Source organism: Mangifera indica, chromosome 2 (genome assembly GCF_011075055.1).
Source record: "Mangifera indica cultivar Alphonso chromosome 2, CATAS_Mindica_2.1, whole genome shotgun sequence".
Lineage (NCBI taxonomy): Eukaryota > Viridiplantae > Streptophyta > Magnoliopsida > Sapindales > Anacardiaceae > Mangifera > Mangifera indica.
Window position 1 is genome coordinate 17,302,974 of NC_058138.1, and position 15,302 is coordinate 17,318,275.

The following is a 15,302-nucleotide window of genomic DNA, read 5'->3' on the forward strand; positions in this document are numbered from 1 at the left end:
TTTTTTAACCACTCTGGTTTAATCGTCATTTCTCTTAATCTTGTGGTTTAAACATGATTTTTCTTAGTTATGTGGTTTCAACGTAAATATTCTTAGTTTTGTGGTTCAACCATTATTGCTCTTAATCTTCTGGTTTTATGAGGATTTTGTTTAGTTATGCGGTATAAACGAAAGTTTCTCAGTAATGTGGTTTTCTGTTTTGTGCGCTCTCTGATATCTTACTCGTAACAGTCTGTCGACCTCGCTCTGGTGGCTGGAGATTTGAAATTTGACGGACAATGAACGCTGCTTCAACTGATATCATTCAAGGTACAATTTATGATTTTTAATTACATGTATTTGTGCTTATTTTATTAACTTTGCACTAGTTAACAGCAGAAATCGACGGCGGAAGCGACTCGGAGACTAATACTGACGATACACCGGAATACTACCAGCCGATCTCCGCCGTTGATGATTCTGATTCTGATTCAGACAGTTCTATTCATAGCCTTCCGAACGGTTATTACGTTAATGTAACGGAGAATGGAGTGTCGAGGATGGATCTGAACGAGGAGAAGAGCGGAAGCGAAGATGACGAAGAGGAGAGAATGAGAGAGGAGTCTGAAACGGCGATAGTGAGAGCGTTTAGAGAAGATGAGAATAGAAGAAATGCTCCGCTGAGTGAGGAGAACGCAACAAGAATAATGGAAGCCATGCGCGGCGTTTCGCTCGGCGGTTTGGCTCCTGATTGGATCAATCGCGTTCCTGAACATCGATGGATGGATCAACTAAGGAGAATCAGGCAAACTCCGCCGCCCCCCGGTTAGAAACAGAATCCTACTTTATCAGGCTTTTTCATGGTATCTGCTGTTGTTTTATAATTATAATTTGATATTCAAGTCTTGTTTATGTGAAAACGGTTCTGGAAATTGATGATTGAGCTTCAAAGAAATCTATTATTATTATTTTCACCAAATACATAATATTAATGTTACAGACAAAACATTTAATCTTGAAGTTGGTTTCTCATACGATAAAAAAAAAAATTAAGCTCTTAAGCAGCAATGATTTTAATCTTTGCACTTTTGTCTACTCTCTTAATGATGCCGGCGATGACCTGAAAAGTGGTGGGAATTAGCTCAAACTCAATGTTGCAAAACCGGAGTGATATGATGAAAATTGTTGTATACCTTTCCTGGTCCCAATTCATAACTCTTCTTCAACCGTTTGGAGAGAAGAGTCTTCACTGTGGTTTCCCATTGGACAGGAGAAGTCACCTGTGATGTTGAATTTCCGGAGGCTCATTACTGTTTCAATCTTGTTATGGAGTGAAACAAGTAGTGAATTCTTTTTAGCATACCTGGCAAGCTAGTATAGTCTTAATCGTTTCTGGATCTGCATGTGGCTCTGCATCAACATTGGATATGACTTTTGGAGTTGTGATCTGGGTCGCTGCCAGTGCACCTTCCAACCTCGAGACAGCTGGTTCCATGAAACCAGTGTCGAAAGCACCCGCAACAGCTAGACGCACCTGAGAAAAAAGACAAGGGAAAGTAGTCTTTGCCGGTACAAGAATGGCAATAGGCAAGAATAAAAGTCAAGAAATATTGCCAAGACTGAAAGTTAAAAAAATATACTGTCATTCGAGCCTTGAATGACTTGGCCTTGGCTTCTACAGCTTCAATTCCTTTAACACCTCCAGATACTGCATAATTCCCCTACCAAATTAGATTCATTTTGTGTCAAAGTCTATCTGGCTAGATTTACGAAAACTATGAGACATGCATAAGAAACTCACAGGACAAAGATAATTTGCAATTTGAACTTTATTAGCTTCATCTACTTCTTGGTTGGCTGCATCACATAGCTGCTGAACGTTATCGGAATCCAATCCTATGATACTAACCATGGCACTTATAGCAGCATCAGCAGCTTCCTGAAAGAAGTTGCAAAGAAACAATTACCAAAACGAGTTGCCAAATATATATGTGAGTATCAACGCCAGTGTGATAAATTAAGACATCCCTTAGCTAATAAGACAGTTACCTGCATAGCTTCTCCCCTTAGTTTGACCAGCTTAAGTCCACCCTCAAAACTTATAAATGGAAGAAGACTCAACAAAAGAAAAGTGGCAAAAATAATCCAAAGAAACAAAGAATGTAAAATGATAGGGTATCATTCTGCCATTTATTGTCCACTAGGTATATTGATTTACTAACATTCTACCTCCAACAAGTAAAATGATGTATTAGAGGAACAAAATGATGCTCCCCATTACCTATAGATTAGACAAGGGGGAAATTCGCATGGGGCGGGTCCCAAAAATTACCCCATTATGTAATCAACTCGATGGTTCTAGAAACCCAGTTGGCTTGCATTTCTAATTTTCCTGCCATGCTTGCTCACAAGTTCTATGTTCAGAATCAACGAGTAGAAGGGGCTAAACGGATTATGCAAGGAGCCAATTATTTGTTTGTATAAACTAAACGCAAGGATGTTGTTTCACCTCAAAAGAAGAAGATATTATGCAAGTGTAATCATAAATTTGCAGTTTGAAATAACTCACATGAAAGCTCCAGCAAAGGCCACAGCAGTATATTCACTCACCCAAACTCAGACCACACGTAACATCTACAGAATCAATTATTTGCTGGCCTCCATCGCGAGCTCGGAGCAGCTCAACTGCCGCTAAGCTTGTGACATAGATGGCAGGCTGCAAAGATTCAGAACTAGTTACTGATTTATGAACTTCAACAGATAACTCTCTTCCCCAGAAAAAGGTGCATAATACTAAAATATCACCAACATTAGACACCATAAAAATTTCAAAGACTGCTAATGTTTCCAGACAGACAAAAGGGTTGCTCATGTTAACAAGAAAAGGGTACAGGTTTAAATGATTTTAAATGCTAATTGATTTAAAATACAGATGAACTGTAACTTCAAATTCGATGGAATCACAAGATTTTAAAATGAGTATATAATTGTTATAGTAATGATTGTTCCTAACTGACAATCAATTATATGGAACCTATAATTCTATAATTGCGAATGGCCCAAGAACAAAGATGTCCAAAATCAGTAAATTTTAAATCTGGTAACACCAGAAAACTATTTCTAGAGCAATTTTTCATATTTCAAAGACAAAAAAATGAATAAATCATAGCCTGAGACAATTCAGATATATGGGAGAAGTATCAAGGAAAAAATATTTCAAGAGGAATTTTTCATTTTCGAAGGCAAAACAGTGAAGAAATCATAGCCGAGACAATTAAGATATAACGGAGAAGTAGCAAGGCAAAATACCAGGCTTATAACAGTTGAATCTAACTTATCTTTTGGTCCGTTGGTGCAAATTTCTAGAAGATCAAACCTGTATGAAAGAGGAACAAATTACCAACAAAGCATCTTGCATACCTCAACAGAACATGAAATTTTTAGGGCAGAACAGAAAGTTTAACAGAATTTTAATTTACAATCAAATACTCAAGAGAATTTATCAAAAAAAAAAAATCTTTAGTAGGTAACAAAAATTTAAAAGTTTAAGGAAGTTACCCTTAAATATCATTTGCTTTCTTGTACAGCTCTGTTGCAGCAGGCACACTCTGGGCCTCCTTTCCCATTCCAACTGCTTGTGCACCCTGTGACACAACATAAGTAGTAAATGTACAACTAAAACAAATTGTGGTGATGTTTAACCTGAGGATTGGTCAGTATCCTCACAGGCTGATCGGAGGGAGGAAAGGATAAAATTAAATAACCATGGGAAACTAGTAAAATTAGTTCTGTGCAAAGGTGGTAATAAATTTATCTAGTCTTCATATCCTGCTCACAGCTAGGGTCTAATCAAAGACACAAACCAATACATGCTTTACAAATACTGGGGAACAGTGGCATGGAGCTAAGTGAAAATTCGTGTGTCACATAGCTGCAAATTACAGACACAAAGCAAATTCCTGTAGCTAGAAACTGAATTGACATGAAATATAGCAACTTTTCATTTAATATAATATTTTCATTAGGTGGCTTCTTCAAGATACTCCTTTCCTCTCCTATGAGATTCCTAGCATCACCACTATCCTAGTTAGTATATCTGAAATTGTTATCGTCTCATGAAGATTAATTTGAGGACAGCTGAAAGACTTAACCCAGCAACTGTTTGGCATTACAAAGCCAACAGAACCATATCCAACTAAATCCATCAAATCAGCTACAAAATTTCTAAAATAACACCGACCTATCACATTTTTAAACACATTTGTTGTTATGACTTCTTTTCGCCAACCATTCCATCATAGAACATTTAAAAAAGCACAAATATGACCAAGAAAAATGTAAACGGAAAATTTCCAGAAGCTAAACTGAAAGTTTGACCTTTTTATACAGGTCCCAAAAAATTCTATCAGTCTAGCATTTTTTTTTTTTGGGGGGGGGTGGGGGTGGCGGGGCGGTGGTGTTCAATTCCATATAAAACAGGTGAGAATTAAGCTTATATCGAAGCACATAGAGAAATAATCTTCCATTAAAAAAAAAAAAACAGTTAAGTTGGGAGTGACAGTAAGACATTACCTGACCAGGAAACAAGAAAGCAGAGGTGGGTTTGTAATCAGCAAAGAGGGCATCATCAACAAGCGTTTCATAAAAACACCAGATCGAGCAAAGCGTGGAGAGCCTATTTTAGTAAAAGAAACGGTAGAGCCATTCATAAAAGAGTGCTTTCGGAAAACAATTGAAGGTAAAGCGAGGGAGGAGGCCATGGTAATGGCGGCAGTGGCGGGCAGTGAATGTGAACAAGAAGAGGGAATGCGCAAAATAAAAAGGTGGTGAAACAGGGACTTTATATACGTTAATGTATTAGTCTTGACTGTGCAATGCAATGCAATGTAATAGCGGAGTTCACAAAGTTGGAGATGTCACAAATTAAATACGCCATCTGTCATTTTTGGGTTACTTGCCTTCACATCTCCCACATCAAACCTTTGTTTACTTGGCAAATTCCTACCTAATTCTACCTACCCTAAAATTATAGCTGAGGGAATTACAGTTATTAACCTTTCCTTACAATGATATATAGAAATTAGCATGTTGAAATGTTTGATATTTATTTACATTATTTTTTCTTTTTAGTTTAGTGGGTTGTGTGATTTCTAGCTTTCAATTGAAGAACTCTGACTTTGAGAATATGTTGCATAAAACACAATGTAATGAGTGAATCTTGAGACTTGAGAGCTTTGACACAAGAAAGCAATACCAGGCTTGCGATGCAAGACTAGCTGATTAAGTCATCACGAGTTATAGCCCAAAAGCACCTTCATTTTCATCAGATAAAGAATGACTGAAGACACAACTCAAATGTAATAGCAAGTATCATCAGCACTCTTTAACAAATTGTCTGGTTTATGGGTGATGCGGAGACTGAGCTTTCTCTCACATTCAATAATGTCAACCATATTATACAACTTGTGATATGAATTCAATATACCAGTATTTGAAGGCATGCATATCAGCCATAATCAAATAAGGTTACTTTTGCCGATGGTATCTGATTGTAAAAATTTGCAAAGCCTGCCTTTGTAGAGTCTTGAACATGTATGCTTCTCATGTAAAGCCTGATGACCATCCAATCTGTTGAAGTTGAAAGTACAGCCCATATATCCTGTAAACACACGAGAGTGCTTGAAACAATCAAAACAATATCAACAAAGTGGCAGAACCATCACTAAAACACCATTTTCTGATCATTTCCAATTTGGAATCTAAATCAGACTACTTCCATCTGACTTTATATTTCAGGAATACAATGAAAAACAGGGCATGTACGTTACCTGGTTGATTCATTTGCTTGTTGCTATATATAATCAACAACATGAAGCACATTTAATGGGCCCCTTTTGCTTCTTATTGCTCTTGCTTTATTGTCTATTATTTCCAGGACCTGGCACATTGAAATCAAAACCTTAACTTTATAATAAATTAACATTAACAGAAACAGGAACTTCCCAGAAACAAATGAATTGAATTTAGAAGGCGTGATGGATTTTATAAACTACTTGGATTAAATTTATCAAAATCAGTGCGATTTTGACGGTTAAATCTTGGAGGATTGAAATATGTTTGATGAAGATATCCTAGAAGTCATTGTATAAGTCATAGTGTCTCACATATATGGGAACCATTCAACTCTTATCCCCACTCCCGGGCATTGTCTTCTCCATACCAGTTTTATCTCTAGAGTCCATTATTTTGTACAAGGAACTACTGATCTCAATCACTTGCTGCCGGGGAAAAGAAAAATTAAAATATGCTTCTAATTTCCAACTTAGGATTAACTAGGACATAAAAAAACAATAAGGCCGATTTAAACCAATATGTAATTTTTCAAAAATTTCGCAACTGTAGAATATGAGTAATCATTGTCCAGTAAAGAGACTTAGATTGGCACTTTGTGTAATTCCATCTAAGTGCTCCACCATAAATAAATACCTCTGGTCTTGAATTAAGAACTCCATTGGACATCCCAACGTCAATTCGCCATATACTACAATTGTATTTACTGCATGGAAATACCAAAATTAACTTTATGAAATATGAATTTTAGTCCAACTGCAAAGATTGATCCTTACTGATTTTGGAAGTGTTAACACTATATAAAGAAGTCATCAGTTAACCAAGATCAATTACCAATTTACTCCTGTGGTTTGAGGAGTATGCCCCACTACCATTGCCTTTGCTCCTATAGCTTCCAGTGTCTCTTGAAGAATACTATTTATCTGATGGACCGAAAATATTAGTTCAAACTATCCCAGTTTGCTAAAATCCAAGAAAGCCATTCATTTAAACAAAAGCACATGGAAGTTTTAAATGTAAGACTAAAAAATAAATTGACAGTGTGTTTGAGAATTCTTGATCCTTCCATACTTTTTTTTTGCCTCATGCATGTATTTGATTGAACATAAAGTAATCCCATTACATTTCATTTTTAAACCAGCTGGCCTTATGAATAGAGAAGGGGAAACAAAATTTTAGAGTCATTCAGAAAACTTTGCCTGGTTAATCTGATAGTCCTCCAAACCAGAATTATCTCGGGAGTATAAGCGGTTCCAAACAACACTGTCGTAGCCTCGGGTGGCTATAAAAGGGATGCAAGGATTACTATCACTCTCACTAAGTCCTCTCATCCAGTGAGATACTTCCCTGTTCATCTTTTCAATGCCATATGCAACTGTAGAAGCACCAACACTCCTATCAGGCATTTCTAACAAGGAAAGATAAAACTTCTTACAAGTATCTTAACAAGCAATGATAATATGATAAAACCGATTCATCCAAAAGAAGAATCAATAATACCATGGTGTGGAAGAAGTCCGCCATGACAGAAGATCCAATCATTAACCTTAAGAACAACAGCATGCTTTGCCAGCTCACATGCCAACGGACCACCAGGTCTAAACAATACTGATCTGGCTATGACCCCCTTCTGCCTCTGTCCTAAATTTTGAGAACTTTATTAGAAAATAACTGAAATTTCATTGGCCAAAAACTGAAAATATAAATCATCTTTCCCAAAAATGCTGCAAGATACAAACAAGTACTTAAGGGTATGCAATCTCTTCACAAAACTGTGAGTGATGAGTAGAATTGTTTTGATACATAAAAAGGAAATATAATATGGAGAGAGGTAAATTAATAGGATAATCTGGTACCTTTACTAAATTTAATGGTCCCCAATAGTTTTTGGACATTCTCCGGTCCTGTTTCCATCTTTTAGATGCTCCAATCCATCCAACAAAAGCTTCTTCCCAGTCATAGCGATAGTCTTTCAAGTATTCCAGGAAATCAGCACACTCATCAAATCCCCCAGAATCTACATATCTAAAATCCCCTTCAATATTCATAGTCTCATGATTACCATTTACCTACAATAAAAAGAAGTAAATTATCAGCATACCTAATAAAAAATTTTAAAAAATGAAAACTAGAAATTTTCAGAAATAATCCTGTCGTTGGAACAAGTTGAAGTGAAACCAATAACCAGAAAACTTGCATAACGCATCCTGAAGGAACCTGATGGTTAGCTATTGTGATCTCCATTGAACCATCCATTTTTAATTGATACTTCAATTTATCTAAGGCAATTTTCTTCAACATCAGAAATGGTTTTGGAACATTGACTAGAAATGTTTACAAGTTAACAACACAAACCTGAAAAACTGCTCCACCTTCAGCTTTTGCTTGTATATCCAATGACTTCAATAAGGATAAAATAGCTATTTCATCTTCACCTCGATCAAATACATCACCAAGCTGAATCAATACCTGAGTCTCAAAATAAAGAAGATCATCATCAGTTGTTATTATTCAGTTAGGATAACTTCCATCTACCACGAATATCATAACTAATTGCCTGAAGTATATTGCAGCAACAATTTTATAAACAACTTTCCTCTACCACTAACAACAAAGTGGTCGGAAGTAATGGTCTAACGTTTATTAAGCAGTAATAAAAATGCTAACTTGACAAGGGCGACTCATATAAATTGCACATATGGTGATATCATATTAAATTATTCTCCTGATGACTAAAATTACAAGGGATACCGTTTCTCCACCAATCCACAAATCTTGGCCATCAGAACTCAAGACACCGGCCATCTCAAGTGCATATCTTGTTTGATCAATGTCTCCATGTAGATCTCCAACTGCACATTCAAGACAAATGACGCTTTAAAAATATTGAAAACATACAATCTGTACAAGGAATTGTGATCCTGCATTAAGACTGGAAGAATATACTGCCAGAATCTAGTTCATCAATAATATATCAAAATCACAGCACTGCACACAGCAGAATTCTATTCTCAGTAGCATTTTTGATACATTCATTTGCTTTTCCAAAGCTGATCAATTGTTAGTTCTTGACAGAGATGAATATCCAGTTACTTGAAGAATGAGAGAAATGAAAAGGATTTGATGACCCCAGAAAGTATCAAGTAAAAGAAACAAACCAGCAACAATACGACGACCAGGAGCAGATACGAAAGTGGGAGGGTTGCCACTAACAACTATCGGCTTTAAGGCACCTGCTAAGCTGCCATTTCTCAAACGACTACAACAGCAACTTGTTTCAGCTAGTTTCCGAGGATGTGAAGAAGGTGGAAGAGTTACTAATGAATTTACACAAAGCGCCATTTTTTAATATTGCTACATCATATCATCAACATTGTGGTAATTCTGAAACAAATTGAAAAAGAAGATGCTTTTATTTTTAGTTATTCTTTACTCTTTTCAATATCCAAAGAGAATGGTCGTTCTTTCTCAGCCTTGCATTTTGTCTATCCTGTTTTATTTTCTTGAACGTTTATGGCTGCAACTTTGCCTTGTAACCTTTTTTAGTCAAACGACCAAGGGGAATAGATATCACATGTTGAGGCCCATTAAAATTGACCCGTTTATTGAACAGGCCATTCCAGTCCACAGCAAAAAAAAAAGGGCATCGTGAATTTTGGGCCTATAGCCCATCGTAGACTATAGCATGTGAAGTCAACCAGTGAACATCACAATCTCCAACTCTAAGACCCAAGTCATGCTATAAAAATGATAGAAGTTTCAACAATTTTTTTTAACTAGGAATAATTATTTGCGTCGGATCGTCTCTTTGAAGTTAAACCGATTATAACTACACCAAACAATTGTTATGTCGACTGAGCTCCATGGCAAGGAAAAGACATAACCTTATCTTGACATGGAGCCCTACCCATGCATAATCATTCGTCGGTCATCTTAATCCCCAACACTCAACCTGAAATTTATTTCAGACAGGACATGTCACCCCCACCAATCACCAATCCCATAGCACTGATGTGAACAAACATAAAAGTTCATCATAACTTTTGCTAAGCAGTTTCTTAATGTGGTATCAAGATTATTAATTTTGTGTTAAAAGAATTGAAATCCTAAGAGAATAGAAAAGTCGAGGGATATGACATGATATATGATCATATGAACAGACTTCACCTGTATTGAAAAGATAGAAAGATGAACACTTGAAGGGTAGGGTAGCTCAAGGCAACGCTTAAAAGAGGCTGCAAATCTGCCGTCCTGTCTGTCAGGTCTTGTTGAAAATAAGTAAAATGCATAGGAGGGGCAAGTAATAGACGAGATTTGTCAAGTTTTTTTCTGCCATCGCAAAACCTGGTTGCCGTACCTTCAAGTGCAGACATGCATGTGAATTAGAGTCCTCCGGATGTCACTTGCAATTGTCAATCGTGTCAACACTTAATTACCCCACTTCCACTATTAATTCCTCCAGGTATAGGCACGAGGGCACAGTGTCTTAGGTCTAGAATCTCTGCAAATCCAAGTGAGATTTTACAAGAATTTATTATATAGGATGGTCTCACGCAATTTCATTAACATATATTGTGCTACTCAAGGTGACTAAGGTTGATGAACTAGACAAGGGTTTGGACAAACACATGGATGCATATGCTTAAAATAAAGCGTGCATGGTTATTAGTGTGTTATTACTTGTTGGGGATGTAACATGCGCAATGTAGTTAGGGGCATTAAAGGAAGACTAAGTCATTACTACACAAATTAGTCAATAATTGAAGTTGCTCTCTTGATGAGTTCAAGAAAAAATGAAATCGGCGACCATAATCCATAATATAATACATACAATACTAATCCTTAAAAAATTGTATCAAAGATGTTGTGTGGGTAGATCGGAAATTTTAGCTAACATTATAGCATTTACATTCTTTTATATAAGATCAAAGGACTTATTTCCACCCGAGTTTTGATGTGTTTCTAAAGTCACACTAACAGAATTTGAAAAAGTCAAAATCCCACTCATGAGTTAATTGCCGTTATAATTTTCTATTAAAAGTAAAGGTAAAATTGTTATTTTATTAATAATATTAAAAATTTATAAAATCAATTTTACTAATAATATTAAAAAATTATAAAGTTTTAAAAATAAACAATTTTATTTGTGTCTAAAGGTTTTTAACTTTAAAAAATAATATTTTTTCTCCCTAAACCTAAGGTTTTTTTCTTCACCCCTTTCGGCCATTATTTTCAATGCCAACGACCTCTCTTCTTCACCCTTAACCGGTAGCCAATGTACCTTAAACCATCTTCAACAAAGAGATTTGATTTCTTCATTAAAAATGGTTTAGGATGTGTGGGCCAACAGTTTAGGGTGAAGATGAGAGATCGTCAGTATCAAAGATGTTAGCCTAAGGAGTGAAAAAAACCATAGGTTTGGGGGAGGGAGAATATGATTTTCCAAAGTTAAAAAACTTTAAATAAAAGTAAAGTTATCAGTTTTTACAATTTATAAGATAAAATATAATAAATTTTATAATTTTTTTAATATTATTAGTAAAATGATAATTTTATTTATATCTTTAAGAAAAAATTTACATAGTAGTTGGTTTATAAATGAGATTTTAAATTTTTTAAATCCTATAAATATATGTTTATCTTTGCATTAAAATTTGGGAGATGGCATTCAAATAAAACTGAAACCTGCAGCGACCAAGTCTTGTAACAGTTGCACAAGTCTCTGGAATTAACCCTAAGGAAACATGGCTGAAGCTATGGATGATTGAAGAAAAAGGGAGGGTCTGGAGGGGCCATGGTTCGCCTGATGACCCGGCTCTGGCGTTTGAAGTGTAATAGCAGAATCCGGACAAGTGGGAGAGCAAATGCGAGAAGATTGTCGGTGTCGGGCCCTCACCTGTGGCTGCATGAAATCTTAAAATCATGATTGAAAATCGACTTTTGTTTCGTATACTTAATTAAAATACATACAAATATACATAATTTGATGTATAATATATATTTATATATACACAGATTCCTGAATTGAGGATTTTGATTTTGACAATTTGACCATTGTGGGCTGCCCACCCAGGTCTCTATTTTCTAAATCTTCTATTGGGATTGATTGTCTCCTCCACCTAATTCTACTTTATTACCTTTTCTATTCTACTGCCAATAATACTCTCTTTTGACAACCATTTTTATGGTTTTGAAATTAATGCGTCCATCATATAATTATATGCTTTGACTATATTCTTACTGTTACATAGTTAGCCAGCTAGATATGCTCCACAATTCTCAAAATCCCATCAGATACTCTCATATTTACATACTGATTTTTCAACATCTTCTTTGATATACACATCATGCTTCTGCTTCTGGACATGCATATTTACTTTACTAAATAAAAAATGAATATGAATACTAGCGGTGTTATATCGAAAGGACTTCTCCCCAATTAGGAATATTGTGCAAAATCTGAATGTCTGCATCGATCATTTTTTCATAACCAGCTCATGATGAAATCTTTCCTACAAAAATCGATGAATAATTATAAATATAATATAATTGCTAGTCGGTAATTGCTTACTAAAAGAAATTGGGTTTGACAAGACAAGATGGGAGGGAAGGGGAGGGCCAAGTTGGGGGTGAAGTCTATAGCTTCCACATGGCAAATGATTTGACACCAACACTTCCCCATGTTTCATAAATGGCGGGTTGTGCCGACTGCGAAAACTCTTCGACCGATGTTCTTCTTTCTTTCGGCCTGACCAACTGGCTTTGAATTGAGTTTCATTCTTCATACTGAGAAATACATCTCTTAAACTTTCTGGAACTCAGTTTATCTCTTGACAATCAGATACACACTATTTTATCTTGTTATATTGATTCATGTGTGTTTCCAAGCGATGAGCAGAGTTATGATATTGAAGCTTTGCTTGTTAGATAGAGTTCCTGCGCATCTCTCCAAGTCATTCTGGAAAGATTATTGAGTTCATTTTGGCGTAAACACACAAGACGAAAATCGAAACAACACATTTGTTTAGAGAGCTGTTAACCATATATGGATAATTGCATGAAAAGGTCTAAACAAACAGGTGCAAAATTAGACATATTTTGGTTCATTTGACCATTTCAAAAAACCTTTTTCAGATGACTAATGATGGCTATTGCATGTTGTTTTCCTTATTTACAGGCGTAATACGTTGGTGGAACTTCTCCTAGTCTATGGTAATTAAAAAGTTGTAATGAAATCGAGTAAGCGCTACGATAGAATGCCAATTTATTTATATATTTTTATTAGAATGTGATTCACTGAGTAGGCGTATATATTATTTACAGGGGAGAAAAGATGAAAGATAGAAGAGAGCTTTTCGGCAGTAGGGTCGGTCAGCAAGAGGAGGAATAAAAAGGAAATAAGAAGACGAAAAAGCCCAGATTATGGTCGTTCCCAATGGAGAAGAAATTAAAGTGAATGGTAATGGTAATATTAATGAGTATTGATGAGTTGGTCAGATGGAGTGGGGCATCGATGTCGATTAAATTATTATTAAAATTAAATGTATTGATCGATCAACTGACCAGGAAAGGGAAGAAGAAAAGAGAAGACCTCGAGATATGAGAGTGTGAGAAGAACTAGGGGCCTGAAGTCTGCCACCTTCTCTGTAAGCTGTACTGAAGAAAGAAAGCAAAGAAAGGAAGAGAAGGCTGACTCTAAAAGCCAAGAGGCGATGAAGGAGGTGGAGGTGCAAGTGCCGAGGCTTTTTTGAGTCAGAAAAAAGAGGACGTAGTGTAGAGGAGTAGAATGAATGACCATGCCCCAATGCATACTTTCCGTTCATCCACATTTATTCATTATACTAATCCATTTGACAGCTTTTTCTTCCAGCTTAACTCTTCCCCCTTTCTTTATTTTATTATACGATTCCCACATCTGCATAGAAAGATTCGTAATCCAAGTATACATTTGTCTGCCGGCCAAAGGACTATTGCCCACCCAAAGTATGCTGAAATATCAATTTTTTATTTATTAATTTTATAAATCTTATTTACTCATTTATAAATAGATAAAATTAATAATTTAAAAAATAAAATTATTATTTTATTTATAATAATAAAAATAAATAAAAATTTAATCTAGTTTTTCTCTCTAACCCCTAAAAACTAACAATTTTATTTTAGATCAAGTTTTAAAAAATAACATTTTCTTCTAGGGTTTAGCTTTCAATCTCCAACGTCAAATCTGATGTCATCGTCTACAACAAAACTTTTCAGAGTCATCACCATGCTCCAACCATCTCTCTTTTTTCCTTTGAAATGTTGATCGACCAAAATCTAGCCTGAAAAGTCGAAGAGCACTCTTCAAGTTTTCAGGTCAGATTTCAGCAGATCGGCATTCTAGAGGAGAAAAGAGAGAAGGTCGGAGCATGGTGATGCCTCTGAAAAGTTTTATCATTGGCGATGGCGTCGGATTTGACATTTAGGATTGAAAGCTAAACTTAGAGAGAGAATGCTATTTTTTAAAACTTGATTTAGGAGAAAATAGTTTGTTTTTAGGGGTTAAAGGGGAAAAGAGACAAAATTTTAAGGATTTATAATTTCGTTAATTTTAATTATTTATGAGTAAGTAAATGAGATTCTCAAAATTAACTGGAGAACTTTGAGATAGTAAACATACTTTCGGGTGGGAAATAGTTCTTTGGCCTATGTCTGCCACCCACTACTGCACCATATTTAAACGATTTCATGCATGTACGTTTTAATTTGACAGGTAAAATTCTGTAAAAAATTAGAGAAAGAATTGATAATGTTGCCGACTGTAAATAAGATCGTTAAGTGATTATGGTGAGTTTGACAAATTGGCGATTCCAAGTGTAAACTCAGTAGTGGTGTTGGGATAGTGATGGGCAAGCCATGGACCTCTGACGTAATAACTGTTGACCCACCCGAAGCTTCATTAATCTCATTAATCTAATCACGAGGAGAACTCCGCAGACCCACTTTCCTCTTTCTTACTCATCTATAAATCACCATTTTTATTACCCCCGTTAAATTGTGGTTAATTGATAATTAAACCACGACAACAAGCATGTGTTAAGTCTTTGATCTTGATTTTACTTAATAAATAGATTAGCTTGCCAAGTAATGTTTGTTTTGATGAAGATGGAGGAGCAATATATTAATTGCTCAATTAGAAGCAGCCACCCTACTAGGGTTTTCTACTAACCATGGCATCTTGGAGCATATGGGCTGATAACAGATCTTTTTACCTGATGGTAATTCTCATAATGAGCATTAGGTAAAGAAGGGTTCTTATAATTATTAATTTACCAAGACAATAAAATAATAATAATTACCTGATGGTAATTCTCATAATCATGAATTAAGAAAATGAGGGTTTGCCTCCAGCAAATCAGTAATAATGAAGAGGAGAAGGTTCATTTTTATGTGATTATGCATGTCTAACTTGTCTTTAGACTTTAGTATTTTGA

At 35.6% G+C, this 15,302-nt stretch overlaps 3 protein-coding genes across 10 annotated transcripts; 1 reads left to right on the top strand and 2 right to left on the bottom strand.

Annotated features, from left to right (window-relative positions):
• Positions 1–108: 108 nt before the first annotated feature.
• Positions 109–934, top strand: LOC123198923 (clumping factor A). Of its 2 annotated transcripts, none has more exons than XM_044613732.1 (2): positions 109–309; positions 376–934. In XM_044613732.1, the coding sequence occupies exons 1-2, from the start codon at positions 279–281 to the stop codon at positions 807–809; spliced, it is 465 nt and encodes a 154-aa protein (XP_044469667.1). In that variant the 5' UTR covers positions 109–278; the 3' UTR covers positions 810–934. The 2 variants fall into 2 exon arrangements, with proteins under 2 accessions (XP_044469667.1, XP_044469675.1); XM_044613740.1 differs by having other exon boundaries at positions 123–309; positions 379–934.
• Positions 919–4,963, bottom strand: LOC123198885 (malonyl CoA-acyl carrier protein transacylase-like). 7 transcript variants are annotated; one of them, XM_044613686.1, is made up of 9 exons: positions 4,552–4,889; positions 3,538–3,623; positions 3,289–3,355; positions 2,029–2,695; positions 1,781–1,918; positions 1,620–1,700; positions 1,343–1,513; positions 1,173–1,259; positions 919–1,099 (listed from the first exon to the last, which is right to left on the bottom strand). In XM_044613686.1, exons 4-9 carry the CDS (start codon positions 2,032–2,034, stop codon positions 1,037–1,039), a joined length of 546 nt encoding a protein of 181 aa, XP_044469621.1. In that variant the 5' UTR covers positions 2,035–2,695; positions 3,289–3,355; positions 3,538–3,623; positions 4,552–4,889; the 3' UTR covers positions 919–1,036. The 7 variants fall into 7 exon arrangements, 6 of the variants coding, with proteins under 6 accessions (XP_044469621.1, XP_044469643.1, XP_044469658.1 ...); XM_044613708.1 differs by having other exon boundaries at positions 2,549–2,695; positions 4,552–4,886; XM_044613723.1 differs by having other exon boundaries at positions 2,590–2,695; positions 4,552–4,884.
• A 311-nt stretch (positions 4,964–5,274) lies between these two features.
• On the bottom strand, positions 5,275–9,319 carry LOC123202062 (shewanella-like protein phosphatase 1). The gene is made up of 10 exons (XM_044617789.1): positions 8,988–9,319; positions 8,581–8,681; positions 8,185–8,298; positions 7,686–7,898; positions 7,330–7,465; positions 7,029–7,204; positions 6,664–6,752; positions 6,466–6,535; positions 5,808–5,917; positions 5,275–5,638 (listed from the first exon to the last, which is right to left on the bottom strand). The coding sequence occupies exons 1-9, from the start codon at positions 9,169–9,171 to the stop codon at positions 5,831–5,833; spliced, it is 1,170 nt and encodes a 389-aa protein (XP_044473724.1). The 5' UTR covers positions 9,172–9,319; the 3' UTR covers positions 5,275–5,638; positions 5,808–5,830.
• Between the last annotated feature and the right edge of the window lie 5,983 nt (positions 9,320–15,302).

Bases quoted from the DNA above. Each gene is read 5' to 3' on its own strand.
- LOC123202062 (XM_044617789.1), bottom strand. From the start codon at position 9,171: ATGGCGCTTTGTGTAAATTCATTAGTAACTCTTCCACCTTCTTCACAT. The intron at 8,682-8,987 runs GTTTGTTTCTTT...TTGAATGTGCAG, and splicing joins TGGTCGTCGTATTGTTGCTG to TTGGAGATCTACATGGAGAC. The intron at 5,918-6,465 runs GTATTTATTTAT...TCAATGTGCCAG, and splicing joins TTCTTAATTCAAGACCAGAG to GTCCTGGAAATAATAGACAA.
- LOC123198923 (XM_044613732.1), top strand. From the start codon at position 279: ATGAACGCTGCTTCAACTGATATCATTCAAG. The intron at 310-375 runs GTACAATTTATG...ACTAGTTAACAG, and splicing joins TTCAACTGATATCATTCAAG to CAGAAATCGACGGCGGAAGC.
- LOC123198885 (XM_044613686.1), bottom strand. The intron at 1,260-1,342 runs GTATGCTAAAAA...TCAACATCACAG, and splicing joins AGACTATACTAGCTTGCCAG to GTGACTTCTCCTGTCCAATG. The intron at 1,100-1,172 runs GTATACAACAAT...ACCACTTTTCAG, and splicing joins ATGAATTGGGACCAGGAAAG to GTCATCGCCGGCATCATTAA.